Below are 27,384 nucleotides of genomic sequence, written 5' to 3'. Positions count from 1 at the left end.
GGGGGGGGGCGTGTAAACATGTTTTGAATATGATTGAATGCGTCAATCGGACAACTTGTTAGTATCACACAAGGTACGGACTATCAATCACAGCGGTTCCGTACGCAAAGCTTCCTTCAAGAGCAGATTTTAATTTTGTTCTGAGGATATGGCCACAGGTCTTATTGTACAGAACCTCCTCGCCTTTGCTGAAAGGAAAATGAAAAATCTCATTACACACCTGCAAAAATACCAAATAGTCGCAAAGTCTATGTTCTATGCTGATTCGCTTATATATTCTGAGTTTTGTGCACTGTTGTTTGATAAGACATACAGTCGATGAGTTTTTACTGAAGCTCGTACCAGGATGACTTTTGCATTATTTATGCCAAATTAGTGCGTTCATCGATATCCTTCACTGTGTAACAGAGAATAACTATGTAACATTGAAGAGCTGTTTCATTCATTTGAAATCGCCTGGGACTGTGCTTGTTTAGATCATCTCAAAGTATTGGCGATGTCCCCTTATTCAACCCGGACACCTCTATCTGTACCTTCGTAGATCCGAAAACTTAATTAAAAAAAAACCAATTACGGTGAGGCTATAGTCTAACCTTATTATCGCACCGAATATTCCAAGCTCGCTGACCATTTCTTTAAGTTCAAGTGGACGTCCGCTCTGGATGGGATAGTTCTTAACAACCAGCGGCATGATCCGATCCATCATTATGTAGAACGCTCTTCTTGAGTCTTGACCGATCTCTTGCAATTTTGACAGCACATCACCATCAAAAAGGTTGTTTCCTTGACAATAGACAAGGTGATACAAAAACCCCAAACCGTCAGTGCAGAGAGGGTCAGTTTGATTTTATATCTATTCATCCTTTTATGTTGCAATATCTTTGATTCATTTCGGTAATTTTATAATGGCTAATCTAGATGAAACAGGGTGAAAGGTGAAAAAGATAGCATGCAGCAAGTGGAGTTGTAATTTGTAATACTCGTATATTTTAAGAATTCACATTATAAGACCGAAATATTACAAGTTTGTTTCTCATCCTAGATTTCTGACAAAACATGCTGTCGTCCAGTTTTATTATTTTCGTTTTTTCCCTACTTAGCTCACAAGATCCAGCTACTGACAGGAAAATATCAAACAAATGAATATTTGCATACAGCAGCGGTAATTCTGACACGTACACGCAGCAAGATGACAACGATAAGTTCACTGTTCAAAACTTACAGTGAGTACATGTGATCTACAGATAATAAAAAATTCTGCAGCTATGCGTAACGCACTGTCATCTGTTTAAGGTGATTTTCAAGCTAACCCGAAAAATTAAGGCTGATGCAGATAGTCTCGACAGACCGACGCCCACGAGAATAAGAAAGAAGTGTCTTCTTTTTTAGTTTGATGGATGTTATGTGGTGCAGCGCCACCAGCCGGCATGTTGACACTTCGCGTTTTTTCAAACCCGATCCAAAATGTTACCCAAAAGTTGCAAGAATAACGCTAGATTGATTAAAATATTGCGAAAGATTGATGCCATATTGGGATAAAGTTTAACCACGCGACCAAAATTAATGTCTTGACCAGGCAAACGAATCACGTGACTCACCTCCCCCTTCTCTCTGTGGTTTCAGAACGTACTTGTCAGGACGAGCCATGGCTTCCTGCACGAAAGCGTCACCATCTTTGTCCTGATGTGAAGATATAGAAATGTAAGAATCACGAAAAAAAAAACATCGAAATGTGGGTAGAATGGTCAGAAATCAAAAAAGAACAGTTATAGCAGAATAACGGAATCTGGATTTGATCCAAAAAAGTTAAGGCAAGAGCTAAACATTTACATTTTTGTCTCCAACAATCTAATATTTCTCATACAAATTCACCCAAAAAGAGGTTGCACGACAAATATTGACATATCGACTTAACGGCAAACCGAGCAAAAGTTACAAATAATGTTTGCAGGACAGGAGCATTGATAACAGTATATCTCCACTTTCATATACTCTCAACCACCTGTTGAATGCCGCGTCATACATCGTGGTGGCGCCCTAAACCCAACCTAACTGGTTGGCTCTTAGTCAGTGGAGCGGAAGATTGTCGTTACTGAATCATTATGATATAATACTGAGCAAATAAGTCAATATTTGGTTAGTATTTCATATTGGGTTAGTATTACATCTTGGGATGATACACCCATGAGTGTATGATTAGAAGATTGTCACACAGATGTATTCCACCCACCATAGTAAGTGCATAAAGTCCTGCAAATGTGTTTCTGATCCTCTGAACCGACCCTGCTGAATCGGGGAAGTATTTCTGGAATCTCTCAAGGGCTCCTGGTCTGGACAATTCCTGCTGCACTTTCTTCGATCCTGCTAAATGACTCATCACGGATGGACACTTGATTGCCAGGGATTTCTCAATCATCAATCGAGCTTCCCATGCCTGGTGTGAAAGGGACACGTACATTAAAAATGGCATATCTGTATGTTAGAAACAGTCGTAATCACAACATCAAGATACAGGGATCCTGGCTAGTTTATAACAAGATCCAGTTTTACCGCCACATGAAGAAGTATGATGGAGTTACTGACCGATAAAATAACTCAATGTTAAAAACTCCATGAGACCTTTTTTATTTATCGCAACATTTTGTTAAATTTAAAGTTTTTAACATACGCAACAATAATATTTTACTTGATATAAATACAAGTTTCTAGAGCATCCATTGTTTATGATTTGCAAAAGTTCCTATAGTTTTTTCCTGAGGTAAAAACTACAGTCCTGGAGACACATTTCATCGATAATAACTCGATATTTCAACGATGCATGCTCGGCAACTTGTCAGTTGAAAACGTGATTTTAATTGGTCGAACGCTGTGGTCTAGAGCAAAGTTATTCAAATATCTTTCCGCTCACAAACCAAATCTTTCCATGGCATTTCACCCACTCAAAGTGCAACCAAGAAGAGTGATTAGGGTTTCATCGAGACGTCATGTGAAAAGTCAATCCACCAATAAACGCACCATGACACCTCGGTTTTTTCGAATGTTTAGTATACAATCAATGCATTGTACTTACCTTTTCTGTTTTATATTGACCCGGGTCGTGGCCATAGCGATAGTATACTATTGCTACCTCATATTTGTCGCTGTTGAGAAAAATGACACATTTCTGTTATCTGAGAACTGTATAAAACTTCCTTATTGTTTGCGTAGAGGGCGCTGTCTCCAGGACGACTCAGTCAAATTGTTTATAAAGTGGGTTCTTCAGAACAAGCATTCTGAATCTTGCCGCATACACCGTCTACTGCTGTCGAATATAAATACATTTATAGGGAATCCTGCTTAAAAATGATATATTTGTCGTTCTGTAATGGTGTTTTAATAACGAACATATCAATGGTATAAAACTTGAAACAATTTCGAGCTCCGGTTGTGCGAAACTTATTTGTAGTTCTCTTCGTGTTAATGAATCACTTTAGCTCATAACATTTTGATACGTTTCTAATTGTTGACTATTCATTTGAGCAATTCAGGCTAATTAGAAAATTAATTGGAGATAATAAATCTTTGTAACTTGTAATTATGGAACAATTAACATCTCATTACTTACATAATTAGCCTATTGTGGTCTAATTTAGCTCTCTCCACAAAGTCGTTACTTGTTCTTCTAATTATTGGAATAGATTTGTTTATGCTACGGATCTTATACTCTAACCATCTCTGATCCGTGATATTCCACGACACTTCTTCAATAAAGAACGCAATTGCTGCCCTGTATCGGAGCAGTGAAAGACGGTAAAATTGAATGCATTAAGTAACAAACTGACAGAAGTGATTATCTTTAACTGCACTCTCCATTGCCCTTCGTGATAAAATTATTGATGGACAGTATATCAGATTATTACTTTTTTGTCTTTTTCAATGAATTGAGCAGCTTTCAAGTTTGCTTGAATTTTTGACGGAAAATGCCACTCGACAATAGAAGTAAAATGAAGAAACACTGACATTTCAATATCGTACAGCCAAGAATTTCCTGTAAAAGACATTGCAGTCGACACTGTTTATACATTGAGTTAACAAATAAACATCCGCTAGTAATTTCGTCATCTCGCTAAAACAACTTGTTGGTGTAATTTGAAGGCCTCGTATTTAACAAAATTTCAGAGTCTCTGAGTCACGTGTTCCGTTTATATGATATGGGCTGAGAATCCAAAAGTTCAGATTAGTGGATGACTCTGTAAAATCCAGGACAATTAACCCTTTCACCACCATTGATTGGTTCAGTGAGTTTAGATCTATTTGCAGGGAACTGGGTGAGCAATTTAAGAAGTGGTAGGTTTTGGTAGCTTTCGAAATCATGTACAACAGTTTGCATATCTCTTCCCCGAGGGGAATTTTGTAGGGAAGATTGAAGATCCTGGAATCGAACCTGGATTTACAAGGTTGAGACAAAATTCAACTTATTGTCAACGTCATCTTCGTTATAGTGAACCACATGCATTTGTACAACGGGGCGATCGAAAATAATTCGAAATCACATATCTTAAAATCACGTTTTCACGCAGAAGAGAAGTTTTACCCTAAGTTGGGATCTATTTTTCGGTCTTTAATTCACAGTAACAATTAGTATTGACCCGGATGAGTTATCAAGAGAATGTTGAGCTAATAGTTCGCGGATGTCGAATACTATTTGTGAGCTTTGTAAAGATGTTTGTTTACTTCATTATTTCACAGGTGACCGTGTGATAGTATTTTTATGACAAACAGCATAATATATTAGCCGATGAAATGATCATCAGAATCTGTTAATAAGATCATGAACACCTGTGGGATATTGAAAAAAATAATAAATTGCCAAGGGAAAAGAACAAGCGTCGATTTGAGTTTAGCTGTAACCATTCATCGACAAAACATGAAAATTACGTGTGACATAGCACGTATGCGAGCTGTTGCGTTTACCGTTCGTTGCCATAGAGACGCCAGGCCTCAACAAATCCTTCCGCCATGTTGTCCACAGCCCTGCTGTCAGGTAATTTAGCCGCCTTGTCTGAAAGTCCGAGATTTTCAAGATTAAACCTGCAAAGGAAAGATGGCTGATGGTGATAAATATCGACAGTAACTAACTAAAATTGATTAAATTGTTACTAACGAACATTTCGATTTGCCAACAATTATCATGGTTGGTCGATAATAGGAAAATAAACAGACTACTCTTGGTGCAACCACTGTTTTTTGTTATTATCGACACACAGAGATAAAATTGAAAATACACGTCTTCAACGGCACTAGGAGATTGGCAACTACTTCATTTGGAACGATAGAAGACGAAAGTAAACGATGTTCAATAGTATTTACAAACATGCTGTTGATCTGTATCGACGCGTTCGGTGAATATTTGAATAATGTTATCTTTAAATTTGAGGTTTTAATAATATTTGTCGTAACTCTTACTTGCTTTCAACAAGAGTAGACGAAAGTTTCGAGACTCTGGCAGACAAATTATGCAGACATGACGTGCACATGGCAACAAAAGTTACTTCAGACTTAAGGAAGTGTCGGTATGCTCAGATCGAATTGCGTCTTTAATCCACAAAGAGTTACTAAAAAGCTAGAATGGTATGCTATGCAAGGTCATTAAAATCACTAATTTGTAGACAGGATTGAAAATGTAAAATAAACAAGGCCAAAAAATAATAGGTTTGCTTCTCATCCTAGGTTTCTTACAAGATGATACGTTGACATGGTTTTGATATTTTAAAATATTTTATACGATATAACTTCCGACATAAAAAAACCCAAAATACAAACAAGAATGTTATTCTGACATTTAACATGACGATGCTGATAACTCATCTGTTAAGAACTGTATTCTGTGTACATGTGATCCTAAAGATACTTATGAGCCGTTTGGGACCCCCATTGAAAATGCATAGGTAGAAAAAAATGTTTACCGTCGAAATATACCAAAAAAATACCACCCGGTTATAATTACTCAACTTCAAATGCGACAAGAACAACTCAAGCCATGTAATAAAGGGTTAATCAATCATGGCTGATCAACACTACATAAAATAGCCAAACATGATACATACTTACAATATACACAATATCATACACAAAACGCAAACAATGCAGATATGAACAATGTGTGGAGTTGCTTTCCCTTTATTACATGCATTTTCAATGGAGAAAGAGTTGTCGCCGAGGGGTCCCAAACGGCTTCCCATAGGTAATACATGTAACATTTTCTTCCGTGCCTAACTGTCCTTTTTTTTCAAGTGAAAGAGTTGACGCAGCTGGTCTAGATCGACGCTCGTGAGGATCAGAAACACAACTCAGTCTTTTCTTTCTGTGGCCTAACATAGCTCCTAAGCTAAATTACCTGTGTATATGAGTAGCCTGCGATCCAAGTCCGGCCAAACCACTGGCAAAAGTGTTGATTTCTATCTGTCGCAGTTTAACGTCACTCACTTCATTTTGTTTGTCGTCTATGCTATCGAACATGTAGTCTGATCTCAACATATCAAGGGTTATAGTCTGTTAAAATGTAAACATTAAACGGTGACTCAAACAGAGATTTATATTAAATCATATTATTCACATAATATTTTCAAATACTAAGCTGAGAAACGAATTTCAAAACTAATTTTCAAAAAGAAAACGTAAATTTTGAAAGATTTTCTGCAGTGCCAAGTAAGTCATATGTGAAATCACATAAACAGTACATTTTATGTGAACTTGCTTGAAATACCTGAGCTGGTGAGTTCTTGATGTAAACATCCTCGTAAATATCAAAGAGTCTTCTGTTAAAGTCATCTTCTTTTATAATACTGGAAAACAGTAACCTTAACATGTTAATGAGACAAAGAAAAGAGCCGCCAAAGCCATTTGACTACAGTAACATTTGATTAGAATCGTAACATTGCTTTGTATTTCTGGGATTAAAATAGTGAATTGACTTTAAAACTGTAACAACTTTCAGTTTGTGGTTTCAATTAGGCTAAATTTAATGTTTCGAATTTGTACTGAGAGCAACTCTTTCATTCAAAACTCGCATCCATTTGCGGTGTCGTTTCATGCTATGCATAGTATAAATAAATCAATATTAATGGAAGTTGACGTTTGCAGCAGAAAGATTCGAAGAAGAGCAATACCACAGAGAAATAAAAAAAACCCTGAAATTAGGGGGCGACGATTACATTTTTTCTATTTTGTTTTTATTTTTGAAAAATACAACATGTACAACTTACTCTTGCATGGCTTCTTTAAGAAAGCCATGGTCCCTGGAAACTCCATGAACTAGTAGATTGAAATCACCCTGCACGCCAAGCGCCTCTTCAAATAACTTCCGCGGGACTGGGGAAGGCAGGAGAGTGTGCGGTGTGAAACACACGAGTTCCGATGATGTTGGTGATTCCCGTCTTCTCATGACGATTCCGTGGACGTTGGCGAAGTCTTTACTCTGTGACACGATGTCTTCAAGAACATCGTCATTGATTGGTAGTGCTGTACAGCTTTCCATGGCTGTACGGTGGATCTATAAAATGATTTAGAAACCTAAACACAGTAATACCTTCATCGCTTCTCGAGACTCCTGGGCTGAGTCCGCTGTTGTTTTAACTGTGTGCTGTTCTATTCTGAAGCAGCGGATCGTGTCAACTTTATACGTGCATGTTAAAACTGAAAGGAGAAAGGTGTCGGTACACGGTTGTTATTTAAATTAAGTTAATGATTTCTGTGTGAAAAGACAGGGAACAGAATCACATTGAATTTCTCCCTCATCGAATTGCTGCTAATTTCTCTTGCTATTTAATGACAACAATACGAAAATAAATTACAATCTGGACAACGTTGACATTTTTTCGACCGCCTGTAAATATATTACTTTGACTCCATAATTGATATGGTCCAAAGGTTCCTTTTTGCAATCAATTCCCTGCTACTTATCGCAGTGATAATTTGATTTGTAATTAAGACATTTGTTGAATAGAATTGTGCTTTGATGTATTGATAGAAACACGTATCGAGTTTGGGAGAGTTTTTTAGCACTGTTGAGTTCTGAAGTGGAAGGGGCCGGTAGATATACGCGTTATGTTGTCATCATGCATACGCGTTATGTTGTCATCAAGCAACCAAACTTATCCATGCGGAGTAAATTACTATATAATGATGTAAACATAATTTCGGAACCAGATTGTTGACATGCATTATTTATGTGTTATGTTATTCCGCTGGCTGATATGAGGTGAATGGTCGGTCGTAAATTACCTTCAACGACCACAGCATGAAAAATCTCGGATGGTATCATATCTGATAGGTGTTCTTGAACAGGTGATGAACTACGTGTTTGCTTTTTGCTCAGTCAATTGTGAAAAACACAGTTCTAACGGCAATATCAGCCATTTAGGGCCTACAGCGAAAGAAAGCGGGCGGTGCAGAATGTACAAACAGTGATGCCTGAAATTTTTACAGATTATTGTGCCTTCGAATTTTATTAGGCGATCCAGTAAACAAATTTATTTTAGAAAACATAACATAGGCTTTGGCAGAGACAGATCACTATTACAGGAACTGTGTACGAGTCAGGTACGAGTGTCTGTCAGTCAGACAGACAGACTCGGCATGCTCTCAAAGTTATAAAGTAATGCACTTAGTGGATAAATAACTTTAGAAAAATATTGTAGGGTAGGACTTTGTCCTCCTGTAAGAAATCGTGACATTGCCAAAAGTTGATCGTCTATCGCAAAGCTACATTTCAGATCTGAACATAAGGAAATCATACGTTCAAGAATGGCAGCAAGTTGCAAGCATTAAACTCTTAGGTGCCTTTAGCTGCTGTAGTTCAGGCTAACTCCATAATAACTTGAAGTCTAAAGATCGATTTTGTTACCACAACCTGAATAACTAGAGTGAGCTCTATCGTGTTGATAAATAGAAAATAGTCTTGTGATGGTTTGCTTTAGCGTCAAAAAATCACAGACATATACGGTCAAATTAAATATGTTACCTATACCTTGCGCCGTGGTCCAAGAGTAAGCTTGATATCAGAACTTAAATGATATTGGGCATTAGCAGACGTCTCATTGTGGCTGCTGCAGCTGATCAGGTAATATGACAATTACCCGACGTTCTAATAAAAGTGGCCTGCTGCTGGAGATATCAAAGGAACAAACGTGCGCGCAATCATGTATCCCAGCCTGACATTTGACATCATAATGGAGGAATATATCTCATAATATTACTTCAACTTCTGCATTCACAGCGACCTTTGATTAATAGTGTTGGTAACAATGGTATGTTTCGAGACGCTACATGATGTGTAGTTCGAAACGGAGCCAAGTGGTTTGGTAGCCTAAAGCTAAGGGACTGGTCAGTTTCTTCAGCCGGGTGGACACCCTTGTTTGACTTTGGTAGTGGGGGTTCACCATTTTTTATTGAAATGCACAATGGGGGGGGGGGGGGGTTCCAGTGTATGTTTGAATTACAACACGGGCTCATACCTACCGAAAATACATCGTACGAGCCATGAATTGCACCATTCAGTTGCATTTTTCGGAGCGCCCTCTATATAGATATCTAGATGTTTGCGAATTGAAAGTCTCTTTTGTAAAGCATTATACCAGCCACGAAATACATCATTCAGTTTCAGCACGCCCTTAGGGCGCAAAACTTTAATATATCAGAGATGTCTGGATGTTAACAAATTGAAAGCCCGTTTTGCAAAACGTAGTAATTATTATAAAATCTGCAGTTCATTGACAAAGCATGACAAAATCCTGTCCTTTTCTGTTTTCTCTATGAAGACTCAGTATAAGAAAGCAACATGATATGCACTAAAATTTCACAGTAAATTGATGCAGTGACATCTTTTAGAAAGATAAAAATATTTTCGTTCTCATTATGCAACAATTTTCCTTCCTGTCACAAGTTTTAATATAAAAGGTGTTTTTTCATGAGTAAAATTATAGTTAACAAAAAGCAGTTCCTGTCATTATTAGCTGAGCTGTTATGATTTCAACAATAAACGAAAAGGTCCTCTCAGACACTGTGCGCATCAGATTCGGCTACAACTTATAAAACAGCTCTCTAGAGCTTCTCATGGGATGTAATTGGATGGCTGGCAACTGTCTTAATTAAATACCCACTGAAGGTTTTGATTTACTGCTGTTCTCTCTTTGACATTAATGATTGACATCCGTTATGTACAACAGTTCTGGACATCTGGTTATGCATAGAAAGAATGAAATACATTCACAGCTCATTCAAATACTGTATAATTAAAAATTTGAAATTCCTATTTTACAACTGACATTTCAACAATTTCACTGAAACAGAGTGACTTAGTATTTAAAATATAACTAGAAAAATAATATATAAGTATATAACACTACCGTATATATACACAACTGAGTTGATTAGGATAATCTAAAATATTACATTCCCACTACAAATTTGTTTCGTATAGGCTGCAGAGCCGCCTACACTCATCGGGTGGCTGTAATCGACTGAAACTTTAGGCGGGAAACGATTTCTTTTGTTTCACAGCCACCCGATGAGTGTAGGCGGCTCTGCAGCCTATACGAAACAAATTTGTAGTGGAAATGTAATATTTTAGATTATCCTGATCAACTCAGTTGTGTATTTAGCTCTACTCTAGTATTGAGCACTCTACTCCAGCTGATCTTGAACTAAACAAGTATATAACACTATATATATATATATATATATATATTATATATATATATATATATATATATATATATATATATATATATATATATATCCTGTTTTTCAAAAGTGAGAATGGGGGGGGGGGGGTCAGCCACTTTTGGATGCCCAAAAAAAATCATCCACCCCAAACTGAAGAAACTGACTAGTCCCTAATTGCAGTTGACGGTAATCTTATCCATTTTGAGTGAAATATTTCAGTACAGTTTATACTCCATTATATGTGTAACAATATCTAATATTTACAGTTTATACTCCATTATATGTGTAATAATATCTAATATGATAGCAGATGGAACCTTTTTTGTCTTGTTTGTTTACTTATTTGTCTGTTTACATTTGATGCCCTGTGAGTCTTAACTCAGCATATATGTACCCAACTTCATCTTTGATAACGAGCTATTCTGATAGAATCTTCACTGGTCATAAATGTGTGGAGCAAAAGCTGGTATAACCAAGGCCACAAAGACGTCGCTAGCCTGTACAGGTTGACTTATATTACACTGGATTTCATTTGAAGAGGTCAATAAACTTGTGGACACACAAACATCAGATCTTTTCAGCACGGTCCTCCGACGAAAATCAAACTTAAAGAGAAAAGTACGGTGTAAATTTAACCCTAATTGGGACATCATAGGGGTGGACCATTTGATATCCTGGGGGAGCTTGGAAGATTTTGAAAAAAGATTCAGAGAGATTGCCTTAAAAAAGTCGGCATGCTTTTAGCCTACTACCTGTAAAAAACCCCATTACTAACAGTGGTAGTGGTTTTCTTAGAATTGAGACCTTGATGACCTCTTCTTTGTCTCCATCAGTAATTTTACAGTAGTAAAGGATGCTTCTGTCAAACTTTCCATTTCCTGAAGCAGATGCTGTTTGCCTACAGTTTCATGGAAACTTTGTGCTGCTTTAAATCTTAATTTGCTTATTGACGTTCACTATGTTATATAAGGAAGAGCATCTTAACAAACACAACAGCAAAAATTGGCATTTAAGCGAGTGTGAAAAAAAGATATTCCATAATTCACACAATAGAAAAAATAATTCCGGGTGAAAATGGGAGATAAAGATGCTCAAAAATCAATCTTCCAAGCCCCCATATCAAATGGTCCCTTCCATGAGGCACTTGCTGGTATTTTAGGTGAGGAATAAACTGTGAACCAAGGTGGATCTTGATCCATTGTTGCTAGTTGGCATTGGTCTTGTGCCAAATTCTTCCAGCTGAGCACATACACATGTATGAGCATCTCCAAGTCTTGTCGTTTGGGTGCAAATTTGACATCAGATGTCAGACTGACAGTTTAGGGTTAGAGGTTAAGGGTTGGCAATACCCCCAAGTCATATTTTTGCATCTATCTGGCATTAATCTCTTCTAATGCCCCATCCATAATGAATATTCTTGACTGCATATAGTCAACGTCATTCCCATGTGTGTCATCAAACATCAGTCTCAGCATCAATATGCTTTACTTTGATCAAGATTTACGATTTCTAAAATTTACAAAGTTACTAACTCAGATAACTTTAAAATTTGAAAACAAAGAAATATATCACAACCGTCATGATTTGTGTCAAGGAAGGCCATGATAAACAAACAAACAAACAAATAAACAAACACACAAATAACACAGGCAAAATATTCAAGATGTGATGTGGTCATTTTGGGAGTACCAGTGATACTGACGTCGCTTCTAGAATATGTTGCAAGTCGTATTTATTAGTGTGTTTGTTTCTTTGTATTTTCCTCCTGGACCCCTGTGGTACGTGCCATGTAAACTCTGTGATATTTGTAGTCCCATGATATCATTACAAATGGATAAGATTTTACTAAGGTATACACCAGGTCATTTATTGTGATGGCAAACAATTGAAGTACAATTTTTTCACTACAAATGCGAAAATAATTCTTATGGCCTTCTGTTATCTCACTGTTTTCAGTTGTCATGGTTGTACATGTGTAATTCATAAACCAAAGTTTGGTTATGTCATAGTAAAAGTAGTTAACTTCAGAAAAGTGTCAGAAATTAGCTTACTTTCTGTGATGACACACCAGAAAATATCCTATCCATTCAAACATCTAAACTTTCAACAACCCTATTCTTTTAAAACATTGTTTTTTACCTCTATCCATTCCCTGAAAGAACAAGTTTTTTATCTGGCTTACATTTAATAAAATATGCACAAAAATGTTTAGAACATTTATGTTTATTTGACTTTTCATAAGAAGACAAGGCTTGCAGTTGATTCTGCATATTTGAAATCAACATGGTTACTGTTTTCTCTTAATTTTCTCAAGTCAAGCAACTCTGGTTTTGCCAGTTCCTTGGAGTTCATTATACATATTTGAACCCAATAGACTAGGTCTTTGACCACAATGTTTTCTTTCCATAGTTTTCTCATTATTGGTGACTTGCAGTTTCATAATTTCCTGAAGTTAATTCAATTTATATTTGTACTTGATAAGACTCAGAAAATAAACCTGTTAAACAGCACATGCCTATCTCTAAAGTATTGGGGCAATATTCAAAATAAACTGTTGATTTAAATTTTCAGACAACATGATCTTTCATTTTCATGTTTTCATTAGGTTACTTTGTGATCATTTTTTAGGTTTTGATAGAAAGAATGATAATTACACTTTTTCATGATTACATCATCTGTTTGAAAAAATTCTCTTGGAGGTATGTTATCAAATTGAAATGAATATATTACCATTTCTAAACTCCATTTCTAAAATGTTCCCCTAAATGTCAATTGCATTTATAATTTATTTTTGTCTCAAAAAAGCTGATAAAATTTCAAATATCTTCAAGATACCCAGTTGTCTGTCAATAAGTCAACAATCTGAAGATTTTTTCTGAATAGTTTTAAAATTACCTTTTTCATTATATAGCTTCAATTTTTTTTTATACTTCAATGTTTTTTACATATACTCTTGCACTTATCTTTACTTCAGATAAAATCACAAACCCTAGATTTTTATCTAGTCAATAAAAGAAATCTTGTCTTTGAAAACAGAACATGTATGCCAATGCTTTTTCCTTTTCACAATGCACCCAAAGGCATCAAAATTAAATTTTTAACAAATCTGCCACATGACAGGGGACATACCACCTGTCCCCTCTCCTAAGTTTGCCTAACCTTTTTCTCTATGATGTACATTTCTCAACCCGAAAAAAAAATTCTACTGAAAATCCTGATTCAATATCTACTGAAATGAATGAACCAACTCCCTAGCAGACTAAACAAGTGTAAGTGTGTATGACCAATAAAGTTGTTTTACACAACTCACAGATCATCTGAACACCCGATGACATATCAGTATTAATTCAATCTGCCATGTTAGTATTTACATAAATGTCTAACAAATTACATTTAATAGCCAGTAATTTGGTAGGCATTGAAGGTGATGTACCCTATTTTGATTTTATCAAAAAATTTGAATAAAATATAAATAGAGAGAAATTTTACAGTCACATTCAAATTTGCAATTTCTCTGATACAAGTGGTTATCATCCTCATTGAAAACATAATTGCATTGTTTGTTGAAAATATCATTGCATTGTTCACATATAGTGGAGTACCGGTATCATAGAAAAATACAAGTCCAAGCTCTCTTTCAGAGTTTTAATGGCATCAGTTTTTCACACCATATGAATTTTCTTGTCCATTTTGCTGTATTATAGCTTTACAGGTTTGTTTTGAATGTCATGGATACTGGTATGTGATCTGTCAGTCTAGCCAGCTGAGTCACAAACTTTAAATCTGTCACTTCCTGAAAGACACACAAAAGAAAATAAGTATTAATAAGTGTCAGATTTCAGAACAAGACAACATAGGTACATGTATGTTCATTACAAAGTCTCAGACATTTGAAACCATGCAAGCACAAAAACACAGATGTCATCATCACGACATTGAAGGTTTCTCAGAAGTACATGCAATGTTTTGCAAATTTTATAGTCAACCCCTTGATACCTAAACATTAGATATTTTCATTGTTTTTAAGATGGCAGTGATGGGAGTGGATGGATTAACTTCAACCAAACTTTATTACAGGGCCCAATGTAAATGAGTTGTCTGTCTTCAAAATCACTGAGCTTTCCAAATCTTGCTACATATATCCACAGACTGTAAACCAGGCCCTCATTGTTGCCTTATGATTTCACCCATGCATATAATAATTAACCAGGATGATACAGAAATCAGGCAAGCTAGCCAGGAAGATTTGCACCTTAGCTTGCTCAATAAGCCTTGCTTGGTTAAATCATTGACAGCAATTCAATCAATATAAAGCAGGTAATAGGAACCATGTGGCAGAAACAAGTCCACATAAAGCGACTGCTGTATCCTAACTCACCACAGCATTCTCTTTTCTGTATAAAATCACATCAATTCTTCTTTTCCCATTGATATCAAACTCCTTTTCATCGTTTTGCCCGGCCTTCTCTTTCCTCAGTATATCAGGATGAGTGTAAGCGATCCTGAATGTCATGCCACCTTTAATGTCTGCATCATACAGGTACTGACTCCTCATCTCTGGGTCATCCAAAGTTTGTTTCATTTTCTCTGGGGTTGAAATTGCTTCATCCCACAGTGTTGGAAGCCTGATTTCTGTACCTGGCCGGAAAAATAAACATAAAATTAAAGAAAACTGACGATGTGCATTTAGAGGTAATACTTGAGAACTGCTTCTTTGTTATACAGGTTTACCAACTTCCTTCAACTTTGAACACTAGGATTAGATGTTAAGATAGTTGTGTAAATAGTAATACAATTGTAAGAAACTTGAGTCAAGTGAAACCAGAGAGTATAGAGGTATAACTTGACACAACACTTATACGGCAAAAACGTCTTTTCAGGTAAATGCACCTCAAGATAGCTATGTGGGCTCATTTTTGAAGCTCATGGAGTAAATAAAGGTTCCACTGGCTTGTATGTAGTGAAATTGAAAATCGAATTTTTCCCATAGTTAAGGATGACAGCCATTTTGAATTTTAAGTGTGAGAAAATATTACCGGTAGGTAATTTGTTTCTCTAGTACCAACTTTTGGACAGTGACCTCTGATTTTTATGATTAATTTTGAAGGGAATGATTTTAAGTTTCCTTGTGGCAAGTTTGAGTTTCTAAATTTGAAGGCACTTAATACAGCATCTCCACATATACAAAAGTCATACATTGTGCATTATAATCTGTACATAGGAAATCTTATTTTGAAAGTAAATGCAACTTTATATTACTTATTTAATTTTGACATTGTTGCAAATTATATTGATTTTTTAATATTCTGATACAATTCAACTTTAGTTATTGGAAACTCAGAAGTACACAGCTGAGAAGAATGCATTTAACACAATGTGTAAACCTCCCTGTTAACAGTTTATAATCACTAACCAATGCACCAGCTGTGATCTTTGCCTGGTCTTTCTCTGCACACATCTTCATAGACATCAAACAATCTGTGTTTTGAATCTGCCTCTTCACCTGAAATCACAAAAAACTGAACATGAGAAACAGAAATATGACAGAAAAACCTGTTTGGAACATTATGTTCTGAGAATAATTGCTATAATCCTCATGAAGATTCTTCTGCCATGTTGGCATTTCATAAAACGAGTTTTCCCATTTGCCTGAAATAGTATACAGCTATACACAAGCTCAAACATCACAACATATTTTACAGAGACACAACTATGGATGGCTTCGAAACTAAAAGTAAACCATGGAGTATTATTGATCTTGACATGTTGGGTCAAAGGTAAAGATACAATATCACCTCCATGAACTTCATATTTTTTGATTCTTCATAAAAAATATATTTCAGAATTTTTTTCAAAATAAACAATTATATTTCTCTCTCTCTCTCTCTCTCTCTCTCTCTCTCTCTCTCTCTCTCTATATATATATGAGACCTTGGAAAGGAAATTTTTGAACAATAAATTATGAGTGTGACTATTTGGTTGTATGAAATTCAACACAATTTTATGGTTCTTTTTTCAGTAACTGTAACAATATTTAAAAACTGTTGGCATTACGTACTGAACCTGTAAGATATCAACCAATCAATCAATCAATCAATCAGTCAATCAATCAGTCCATCAATCAATCAGAGAGGGGATGCTGACTGAGTGCAAGTCGAATAACTTAATATGTAAAAGGCTTCGGATCATGTGATCAAACAGTGTTTTTTATGACTTTTACTGGACAACTACGATCAACTGATATTTTAAAAATTTACCTGGAGACATGTTATCAAAGTTAAAATCTCCACACAGTATATCAAAGGCAATCACTTCCCCATCTTGCAAAGATTTTGTTCTGAATTCTTCTTGCCATTGCAAAATTTCATTCATTTGAATCTGATGGATTGGGTCCTTTCCTGAAACAAAGAATGTTCATATTGAATAATTGCTTTTCCAAGCACTTTGTGTTTTGTTTTCATAACTGATTGTGAAAATGTTTAATAGTTGGTGATCAGAATACCCTTGAAACTACATTGTAGCAAGATTAACTGCCTGTATGTACCTTGATAAGACTGCAGGTGAGTGTTTGCTATAAAACCAACAGCACTTTTCTCTTCCTTTGTTATCCCAAGGTCAACCTGCAGTTTCAAAGAAAGAAAAAGATTCATAGATATTTGACAAAATTTACAAATACAGTGAAACCGGTTTATTAAAGAATTCCTTTGGAGAGTCTCCTTGGTGGTGTAGTAACATTCTATTCTACCTGTATCTTTGACTCTCCCCAATAATAAGGTGTCCTGACAGGAGCAGTGTCCATGGAAATTTACTGATATTCTCTCCTATCTGGATCTTATTGATCTTATTGATGTCCTCAAAATCATTAAACAGAAAGTGAAACTGAACGAAAATATGAATCTGTGGTTAGTTTGATGGGCTCCAAATATAAGATGTTTTTTCATATTTTTTACTGTTTGGTTTTTTCAGTAACCTTGACCTCATGATTGCAAGAATAATGTGAGGGGTTCAAGGTTATGTAGAAAAGTCATGCTCTTTATTACAAGAGCAAGTAAATATTTATTATGATTACAGTATAGACACTAGACTGGAAGATCCGTCGCGAAGAGGGGGAAATGTAGAGAGCGCCCTCAAGTGACAGATCTTCCAGTCTGTGTAGACACCACCAACTCTAGTTGCAATACTTGTTAGTCCCCACGGACACCGTCCGGGGGGACTTATAGGTTTGGTCATGTCCTTGCGTGCGTGCGTGCGTCCGTCCGTCCGTCCGTCCGTTCACGCAGCTATCTCAAAAATGCAAGGAGCGATTTCATTCAAACTTGGCACAAGGATTACTTCATATGTCATACAGATGCACGTCAATTTGTTTTGTGATAAGATCCAATATGGCTGCCAGGCGGCCATTTTATTACGATTCTTTCAAGTACAAAGCCATAACTCAGGCATGTTTCAACTGATTTTATTCAAAGTTGGTACAAGGACATTGACCAATGTCATAGATATGCACTTCAATTTTTTTGGTGATACGATCCAATATGGCCGCCGTGCGGCCATTTTGTTACGATTTTTTCATGTACAGAGCCATAACTCAGGCAGATCTCAACCGATATTATTCAAACTTGGTACAAGGACATTGACCTATGTCATACATATGCACATCAATTTGTTTTGTGATACAATCCAATATAGTCGCCAGGCGGCCATTTTATTACGATTTTTTCATGTACAGAGCCATTACTCAGGCATGTTTCAACAGATTTTATTCAAACTTGGTACAAGGAGATTGACCAATGTCATACATATGCACGTTAATTTGTTTTGTGATACGATCCAATATGGCTGCTGTGCGGCCATTTTGTTATGATTTTTTCATGTACCAAGCCACAACTCAGGCATATCTCAACCGATTTTAATCAAAGTTGGTACAAGGACAGTGACCTATGTCATACATATGCACATTGATTTATTTTGTGATACGATCCAATACGGCCACCATGTGGCCATTTTATTATGATTTTTTCATGTCCTGAACTACAACTCAGACATGTATCAAGCGAATTTATTCAAAAGTATTTTTATCATAGACCTAATAAAGAGGACTCTATCGTCTCTGAGGACCTGTAATCAAAGTACCCATTGACAAGTGGGGACTGTGTCATCAACGATGACTTGTTCTCTTTGGCGGGATGTAATAACTTGTGGAAGTTTAACCTGATCATCCCCAATTCCCTGTAAACAGATCCACAATTGCCACTGATAACAAAAGTATGGGCCAAACCATGGTGATGAAAGGGTTAAGTAGCCATGCCAGGCAAATTGTATGGGTTTGACTTTGTACACTTTCACATTCTATGTGTTCATACATCTCTAGTGATTGACTGACACTCCATGAAAATCTTAAATTGAAGTGAGGATTAAGGTAGGTCGTGCCTCGGGGACAGATATTTGGACTCTTAAACTTTCACAGTTCTTTTCTGATCTACCAATGGTAGGGGATCATTTTGAAGCTCCTGGAGAAAGAAAAACTTTCACCAGCTTAGTTTTACAAAAATCGAATTTTTTTTTTTCTTCATAGAGTTTACAAAGGGATGACGGCCATTTTGAATTTCCAATTTTCAAATTTCAAATCTTGGGTACTTTGTTTCTGTAGTACTAAAATTTGCACGGTGACCCCTGATTTTTATTCTTGATTTTGAAAAAGAATGATTGACAGATTCCTTAAGGGAAGTTTGAGCAAAATTTTAGTCTCTCAGTTTCAAGGCGCATAATACCTTAAAATAGTTAAATCTTTGTGTACCTAAAAAGGGAGCCAAAATGCACACAGAAATGTACTTTGATAATTTTCAGTTAGAAGTCAAAGACTTAGCCTGGCATATATATTGACATGTAGAGACCACAGATAGACTGTACCACTAATCTAAATGATTTGGATGAACAAATTATCAGCTAGTTGATTTATTTGCACATGAATTTCAAAATCACTCCTGAAAAGAATATTTAAGACTATACCTTCACAGCTACCACTCCAAAGGATGCAAGCTGCAGTTGTGCATAAACACGTGAAAATGGCTGATAGTACACATCAAGAATGGGATAACGACTTGCAACCATCAAACCACTATCAAAGACATGGAAATATGTCTTCCAGCCTGTAAGCCCTACATTGTATACAAAGTGATTAAAGTGTGTGCTAAGCTCTGCAGCAAGTGTGCTTGAGGCACTGAGACTGAGTTCCGACGTTTCCTGGAAACAGAAGAAGTCAATGTTTTCAGGGAACATCAGAGAAACATGAGAGGTATCCCCGTCGGGAAATGTGATGTTCTGTTTCTTGTGGTTTCCTGGTAAATGATCATTGCACTGGTGGTAATCCGCATGTTTAACATCCTTCCCTGAGTTTGCAATTTTCTTCCCAATCTCTCTGCATCGCTGTAGTGTATCCTTCACACCTGTAAAGTGTGCCACAGTTTCTGTCAAAGCACAAATATTGGCTGTACAAATGGTGAAGTCACCCTTGTACTTCATTCCTCTCAAAGTGGTATCAGCATTACTTATCCTCTTGATTGTGTATGGAGTTTTATAACTGTTCGTCATGACATATGCCGGAAAGAGAAGAATTTTTAACACCAGAGCGATAAGCAAAATACAACCATACAGGGGTAACCATGGCAATGATGTCAAATAATATTTTATGTTTTTCCTATCTGGTGGAATTGGCACTAGTATCCCAACAAAGTGATCCAATGACCAGAGAAAGAGATTCCTTCCAAATTCAGTTGCTAGCCAACCAATAACTTCAAGGCTGTCACTGGGATACAGCTTTTCTTGCAGCATGATTAGCTCAAAGTTGAGAGTCAGTGCTTTGGCACAATATCCTAGGGTAGAAAAAAACCACAGACAGTGAGCCTTGAATGCAGAGTGATGTAAATAATACACAGAGCATCTAAAATCAGCAAACGCTTACCCCTCATTCAAAATTGGATTTTCACAAATTCTGGTAATACCGACAACCAATAACACAAAAGTTGTGGTTATAGAAGTGAGATTTCTATGATCATATAGATATTCCCAAAGAAGAAACAAAAATAAAAACATTGAGTTGTCAGGCTAGGCAAAAAAGTTTGGCATTTTGTCTGAGTACATATTCTAGTTAAATCATCTTGAGCAAAGTGTAACCCAGTAACTTTTCAATGAAATAACATATACAATTACTGTAACAAAATGGTAATATCCCAACAAATGTACCATAAGTGAGATAATCCTGTTTATGGGTTTGTCACAATTATTATCACTTTTGGTATAGCTCATGCATCTCTACAATGTCTCATCCAAGAGAAGTCACTGAATTCCGATGATAGTTGTTCATAGAATATTTCTGTGGAGATGTACCATGATAGGTGAATGCTATGGTGACAACATGGACATAAAAAATCTTTATGTCAAGAGTAATACATTCTGCAATGCTAAAGTACAAAGTGCAAGAGAAGAACAATCACTTTACAACAAATGCCAGTACATATGAGTTGATAAACCTATGTGTACTCCAAAATTTGACCCATTACAGTCAGGGATACTCAAGGGTCAGCAAATAAGGTCAGTATATTCTTTCTATACATGATACTGCATGTGAAGGTTTTCTGAAATATCAAAGCACGGTTTCTTCGGATGAAAAGTTGACCCGTGTTTAGAGATTTTTTAATTAAATGATCCATTCAGGCGGAACGTACATACCTGCACAATCTATTTGAGTACACCATGGTCCCTTCCTACCTCAATGTACCCTACCCTCCCTTTCTCCCACGGGCGAGCTCAGACAGATATCGACAATCTGCATTGAAGGCGCGACCTTGCAGATGAGTTGAGTGTTGGCCGTTGTGTGCGGCCAAAGTCTATTTTATGTGGCACATTGTGAAACTCCGTGATAGCCAAAGATACCACGTAACAAAATGCAAATATGTGAAACAATACATCTCTTTTCAATAGTATTCAACTAATGAGTATTATGTGACATACATAATAAGTCATCGGTCGATCTGCGAGGTCGCATAGCATAGAGCCAGACCTTACAGTTCGAGTGATGTAGGGGGTGCCAGTTGTCGAAATGATTGAGAGACGAGTAAAAATGGATACATGCACAGTACAGATGCACCTTTCGTCCAGTGTGATTTTAAGTTACCTACCCGGTGGCTGTAAAGCGGTAGAAGTAGTGCATAAGCACCGGCTTCGACGTCTGTTGGTTGATCAGCTGAGCTGATGGGGCGTCGTAGCCCTCTACGGTAAGATTATGTTATTGTGTGTAGTTGTTGACCTCACAAGTTCACCGAGCGGGTCACAGTACATCCATCAATGCATGCTTGTTGTATTGAGACAAGCTATCTATGATCACAGTCCCTCGTGGGCTATTCAGCTCTAGGACTATTCGCCCCATAGACGAGTGTACAGAAGCTTCTGTACACTCGTCTATGGGGCGAATAGTCCCAGAGCTGAATAGCCCACCAAACGACTGTGCTATGATACAAATAACGGAATGTTCAGATGAATGTCTGTCTGCTATGCTATTGTAGCAACTTCAGCAGTAAACTCCACTCGCGCCGTAGAGCTGCAGTGCGGACGTAGTCTCGGTTTACCCAGACTGCAGTGGGGCTCTACTTCCGCCCGCCCACACAGGCGGGCGGAAGTAGAGCCCCACTGCAGTCTGGGTAAACCGAGACTAAGTGCGGACGCAGATATTATGGCGCGTAATGCATGCCAAAATTAACATCCGTTTTCTTACACCACTGACCGAATTTTTCCACTAGTCATCCACATTCGGCTTGCCGATTTCTGAACCCACTCACTGAATTATTCAAGTGGTTAGCGATTTCTGAACCCACTTACTGCATCCTTCACGTGGTCAGCGATTTCTGAACCCACTCACTTACATTCAAGTGGTCAGCGATTTCTGAACCCACTCACTGAATTCTTCATGTGGTCAGCGTTTTCTGAACCCACTCACTTACATTCAAGTGGTTAGCGATTTCTGAACCCACTCGCTGAATTCTTCATGTGGTCAGCGATTTCTGAACCCACTCACTGAATTCTTCATGTGGTCAGCGATTTCTGAACCCACTCACTGAATCCTTCAAGTGGTTAGCGATTTCTGAACCAAGTCACTGAATTCTTCAAGTACTGAACTCCCTAAGCTCAACTTCATTAGTTTCTACTTATGACACGAAACAAGACCCCTACGTCACACAGCGTCATGCCTACGTCAAATGTCGTCACAAAAATTGTGGTGTCAATTTTTATTAGAATGCTAAGGGGTCGAAATTTACTTTGACCTCTGAGTTTTACGTCGACAACAAGTGCGTTTACGTCAACTAACACACTCTGTCAGTGGATTATTTTTATTTTATTTTTTCTTCCAGGCCTTAAAGCCCCATTATTTTTTAACTTTTAACCTTTTTTGTTCGAAATTACATGTTATTCCCTTTCATCCATCTTGAAATGTTGTTCAGTGAAGAAATAAGCCAAATTTGTGCTTCTGTATATAGTGACATACAAACGCTAAATACTGCCCGATCGAGTTAGATTGCCGCGCGGGTTTGTTGACAACGCACATGTATACGTCTTGCAGCATGCCTTGCACGAGTGATCGCTCGCATGGAAGTACAGCTCTCGTCATCGTACGGTTTCAGAAAAACGACAATATGGTAATTGAATATCGTAATTTAACTGCCTGTAGCTAGATTTAACTTTACCAAAGGCGATTGAAACCTCTACATTCAGTGTTGATAACTGACTTTGAAATCTTAAATTTCAGCTTCGAATGATCGTGATGACAATAACCCTAACACAGAAGTGATATTTGCAATCAATACCGTTATTTCACGGTGACCTGTAATTGATTTTGAGACGTACAGTCGTGCAAAATTAATTCAGTCCGGTGATTCTTTTAAGTGTCTTTACTCTTTACTTGATGGTGAAATAAATTTCTTCTGGTATAATGTCTCGCATTTGGTTTTTTTTAACTCGTCGCCACGTGACTTTCTTTTGTTGAAAAAGTGTCCATTTCACAAGTTCTTTTGTTTAAAAGTGTCCGATTTACCAGTAAACCGGACAGTTTTTAACAAAAGAACTGTCCGATTTACTAGTAAATCGGACACTTTTAAACAAAAGAACTGTAAATCGGACACTTTTAAACAAAAGAAAGCCAGGTGGTATAAAGTAAAATATTCGGTTATGGAAATAAGAGAGCATGGTTAGAACAATGGGCACGAGGCGGAGAGAGTGGTATAACTAAGTTAAAACAAGGAACATTCCTAGGAAACGATAAAAGGAAATGTTCTTAACGTATTTTAAGACCTTAGAATAGTTAAGTGTCGTATAATAAGAGGCTCTCATCAGCCAACAGTCCCAAAAAATTCCTGGGGCCATGCCGCACCCTGCCCGGGCAAATGTCCACGGTCGCTGGCTGAATGACCTGCGAATGATTTTATTTTGTTCTCCTCTGTTTAAAAACGTACTGTTACTGTGTTTCAGAGGATACAGAACTTTGGGCAAGTAAATTTACTTTAATGTGTATCCGCGCACTTGTCTTCCTTATAGCTAAAGGCATGATACTTTGTAAATTTAAAGTTCTGAATCTCCATCAAAGATCAGCGGACATTGTCAATATGCAATGATTGTAACGAGAAAAAGAGAAAAAATCGGAAAAAAGAGGGTGAGAAAAGAGAAAAATTAAAAAAAAAGGGAAAGAAAGAAAGAGAAAAAAAGAAAAAAATTGTTCAACCTGGGGGGGATTCAAACACACTTGCTGGGGGGGGGGGGGAAGCATTAATCCACACACCTCATGTTGTTGTATGTTTGAAGCTGCAATTTTGTTTGTATATGTTCTCGAATTCATTTTAGGGGGGCAGTTTGAGTCTCGAAAACGTGAAAATTGAGATCGCGAACACGATTTCACTGGTTGTTTATTATGAAACAGCGATAGGATTTTAGCAAGCGATGTCAGCAATTCAATTGTCAATTGAACACGTGGGTCTAAGGCTAATTATTGAGAACACACTTTTTGTCACACGAGGAAACTCTTTCAACACGAAAGCCATACATTTGAGACCATCTGATACAGCAAAATGGTGACATAAGTGTACAATTTGCATTTAATGGCAAGTTATCATGATTGTGTCGATAAGGTGCTTTTTCTTGCTTCCCAACACGATCATCGTGTCGATAGCCAGAACGTTATTTGGGGCCTGCCTTACGCATGGACCGAATATTAGGCTACGTCCATGCTTAGCGGTACGCCATAGCTCACTCCGAACGTCTCTAGACTACAGCCTAAGCAAATTGTGCAGATATATGTGTCATGAATTCTTTAAAAAATAAGTAAACAACAGAATCAAACCAAGAGGTTAGTTTGCTGTTGGGCCGGGTGTGCACGGGGACGACTTTGCAGTGAGGCCGGCCGGGATCTCTCTTGTGTTCGAACTTCTAACATGCCTGGGGCGCCATTAATGTTGTGCTCGCATCTAGCCGGTTATTGTACTACGGTAGTCCTTATGAGGATTAGATACCCGTTACGTTGATATTATTTGGAAATACTTTTAAATTTACTAAGTAAGACTTTTATACTGTATTCAAGATATAATTTGTTCCTTTCTATGCATTTTCAATTACGGCAACGATATGCGAAGTTGATGGGCTGTACATGTATTGCCTATCCTGTACATACGGCGTCGCCCGCCGGCCGTACACCAAACTTCGTTTGAGTAGACAGAGCAGAAGCAGTCCCGCCATTTATTTTCAACGACATTTTCATAATACTGCATAATGGAAGAAACGACTAGTTCAATGATTACGATGGTGAAATATTGAATTTTTATTTATATATGTTTTTCTCTCTCAATTCATTCAGCAAACTTGATCTCCGTACCGTCGGTCACAACGTGCAATGCCTTGCATGAAGCTTTAACAATCGACTGCCTCCATCCATCGTTAGTTTAGCTGTTCAAGACGTTTGTTTGCACGGCTCATTATAGTCGGAAAATCTGTAAACACTTACATATTTATATCTTTCCAGTATTTCGCCGAACTTTTGCGCGTCTTTGGCTGAGTCTCCAGTTTCGATTGACCAGACCTTTTCGAAGAGCATAGGTTTCTATGGACGCCACAGTAAAACAAAACTTGCGTCACAGTCCCTCTATCTATAGAGGGACTGTGCTTGGGTAGATTGACGGTGGTGTCATTACGTTTCGTCTTGTGTGTCAAGAAAGCCTGACTTCTGGTCCGGACAAGAAGTCATTTTTCACTCCTTTTACTGTTCATTGTACACGTTTTGTGAGGCGGGCTGGGCATGCGAACCATGCGATTCAGTGTCTATTAGATTCATTTCCGGGTCACATCTTACAAGCTTTGATAAAGACCCCCTAGCGTAATGGTCAGCCACCTTAAGAATCCGTGAGTGAATTTGACGGGTCTCTTTTTGAGTGACCGGATTACAGCGCTTGTCATTTTAGTGTGGAGTTTCAGGGTTTGGCACACACGGATTTTTTGTTTGGCACAGCCAAGGTTTACAGTTCGACACAAAGAAATACCAGACGGAAATGCAACATTTTATCCAAGACAGACGACACGTTTTCATTTCTGTCTTCGTCTGAGAATGCCGCACAGTGCAGTGTTGTTGCATGCAAATTTAAGCGAGTTGTTTTAACGGTCACAACTGTCGGTCTGAACAGAAAAAGACCCACGTTTGATCGTCTTATCTTCGTATAGCTATCGCTTTGGAGTAATCTATCGAAATAATGCAAAGTACACGGGGAAGAACCTACACCCATGGAAAGGCAACCAGCAGTGATCTCCGGCAATAAGTAGTTCACGAAATAGAGGAGATAGGTGGTGATAAGGCGACTTGTTTTGTACTCGTGGATCATATGTACAAACAGCGAAGAAATTGCGATTGGCAGCAACGACCGTATTAAAAGAAGATTTGGGTACATCTTTGCAAGACCGGTTCAGTAAATCCCCTAGAAACTATCGCCGTGGTCGACAAAGAGTGTTCCTGGACGTTGAAGTTGAGTTCATAGAAGCCATCAAATCTGAGAAGCCCTCCGTTAGGGACCGTTCAGTTTTTACGGCCTTGGGGGCCGGCAAAATCTTGTCGCCGGTGTTCAAAAAATATAGACCCCCTGCATTTTTCGTGAAAAAAGATGACCTCCCCCCTTTGTCAGACGAAAAAATTTGATGACCCCCCCCCCCCCCCCCGGATGAAAAATAACCAAAACACATATGTCAAATTTACCCGCACGGTTTGGATTTGAACTCCGGTACGCGGCGCACTTTATTCGTGTAGCAGAGATGCCAGTGCACAAACTTCTTAGCCACATCCATGCAAACGTCTGTTAATTAGGACACGTGGTACGAGTCCAAAAGGGTTGTGTAAAATTGTCTGCGTTTTCCCCTGTATTGGACTTGGACTTGGTACTAGACTCATGCTTGTTTATTGCAATGAGTTCAATCTGTGCCTGCCTATCTGCGCCGCTGCTCTCAGAGAGCAAAGTTGGCGGGAACAAGTTTCATGTGCAAGTTTTGATGAACACTGAATACACAGGTGGTTTCCGTTATGGAAGTCAAACCTGGCTACACTGAGTGAGTGTTACCCTTCAGGGTACAATACAAATAAATGTTTAGTCAATTTCATAACAAATA

General features: G+C 37.6%; 2 protein-coding genes across 3 annotated transcripts; both read right to left on the bottom strand.

Moving 5' to 3' along the window:
- On the bottom strand, positions 1-9,152 carry LOC139147228 (glutathione synthetase-like). Its single transcript, XM_070718247.1, has 11 exons — positions 9,008-9,152; positions 7,245-7,531; positions 6,746-6,824; positions 6,377-6,531; positions 4,954-5,070; positions 3,605-3,766; positions 3,071-3,140; positions 2,231-2,434; positions 1,599-1,680; positions 594-783; positions 1-188 (listed from the first exon to the last, which is right to left on the bottom strand). Exons 2-11 carry the CDS (start codon positions 7,514-7,516, stop codon positions 65-67), a joined length of 1,455 nt encoding a protein of 484 aa, XP_070574348.1. The 5' UTR covers positions 7,517-7,531; positions 9,008-9,152; the 3' UTR covers positions 1-64.
- A 3,387-nt stretch (positions 9,153-12,539) lies between these two features.
- Positions 12,540-21,987, bottom strand: LOC139147227 (sphingomyelin phosphodiesterase 5-like). Of its 2 annotated transcripts, none has more exons than XM_070718245.1 (7): positions 21,879-21,987; positions 19,711-20,573; positions 17,249-17,324; positions 16,962-17,102; positions 16,118-16,207; positions 15,083-15,342; positions 12,540-14,497 (listed from the first exon to the last, which is right to left on the bottom strand). In XM_070718245.1, exons 2-7 carry the CDS (start codon positions 20,530-20,532, stop codon positions 14,411-14,413), a joined length of 1,476 nt encoding a protein of 491 aa, XP_070574346.1. In that variant the 5' UTR covers positions 20,533-20,573; positions 21,879-21,987; the 3' UTR covers positions 12,540-14,410. The 2 variants fall into 2 exon arrangements, with proteins under 2 accessions (XP_070574346.1, XP_070574347.1); XM_070718246.1 differs by lacking the exon at positions 21,879-21,987 and adding an exon at positions 21,430-21,561.
- Between the last annotated feature and the right edge of the window lie 5,397 nt (positions 21,988-27,384).

The sequence above is a fragment of the Ptychodera flava genome, chromosome 13 (genome assembly GCF_041260155.1).
Source record: "Ptychodera flava strain L36383 chromosome 13, AS_Pfla_20210202, whole genome shotgun sequence".
Classification (NCBI taxonomy): Eukaryota; Metazoa; Hemichordata; class Enteropneusta; family Ptychoderidae; genus Ptychodera; species Ptychodera flava.
Note: the sequence above shows the minus strand (reverse complement) of the source record. Positions and strands in the feature narration are given on the sequence as shown.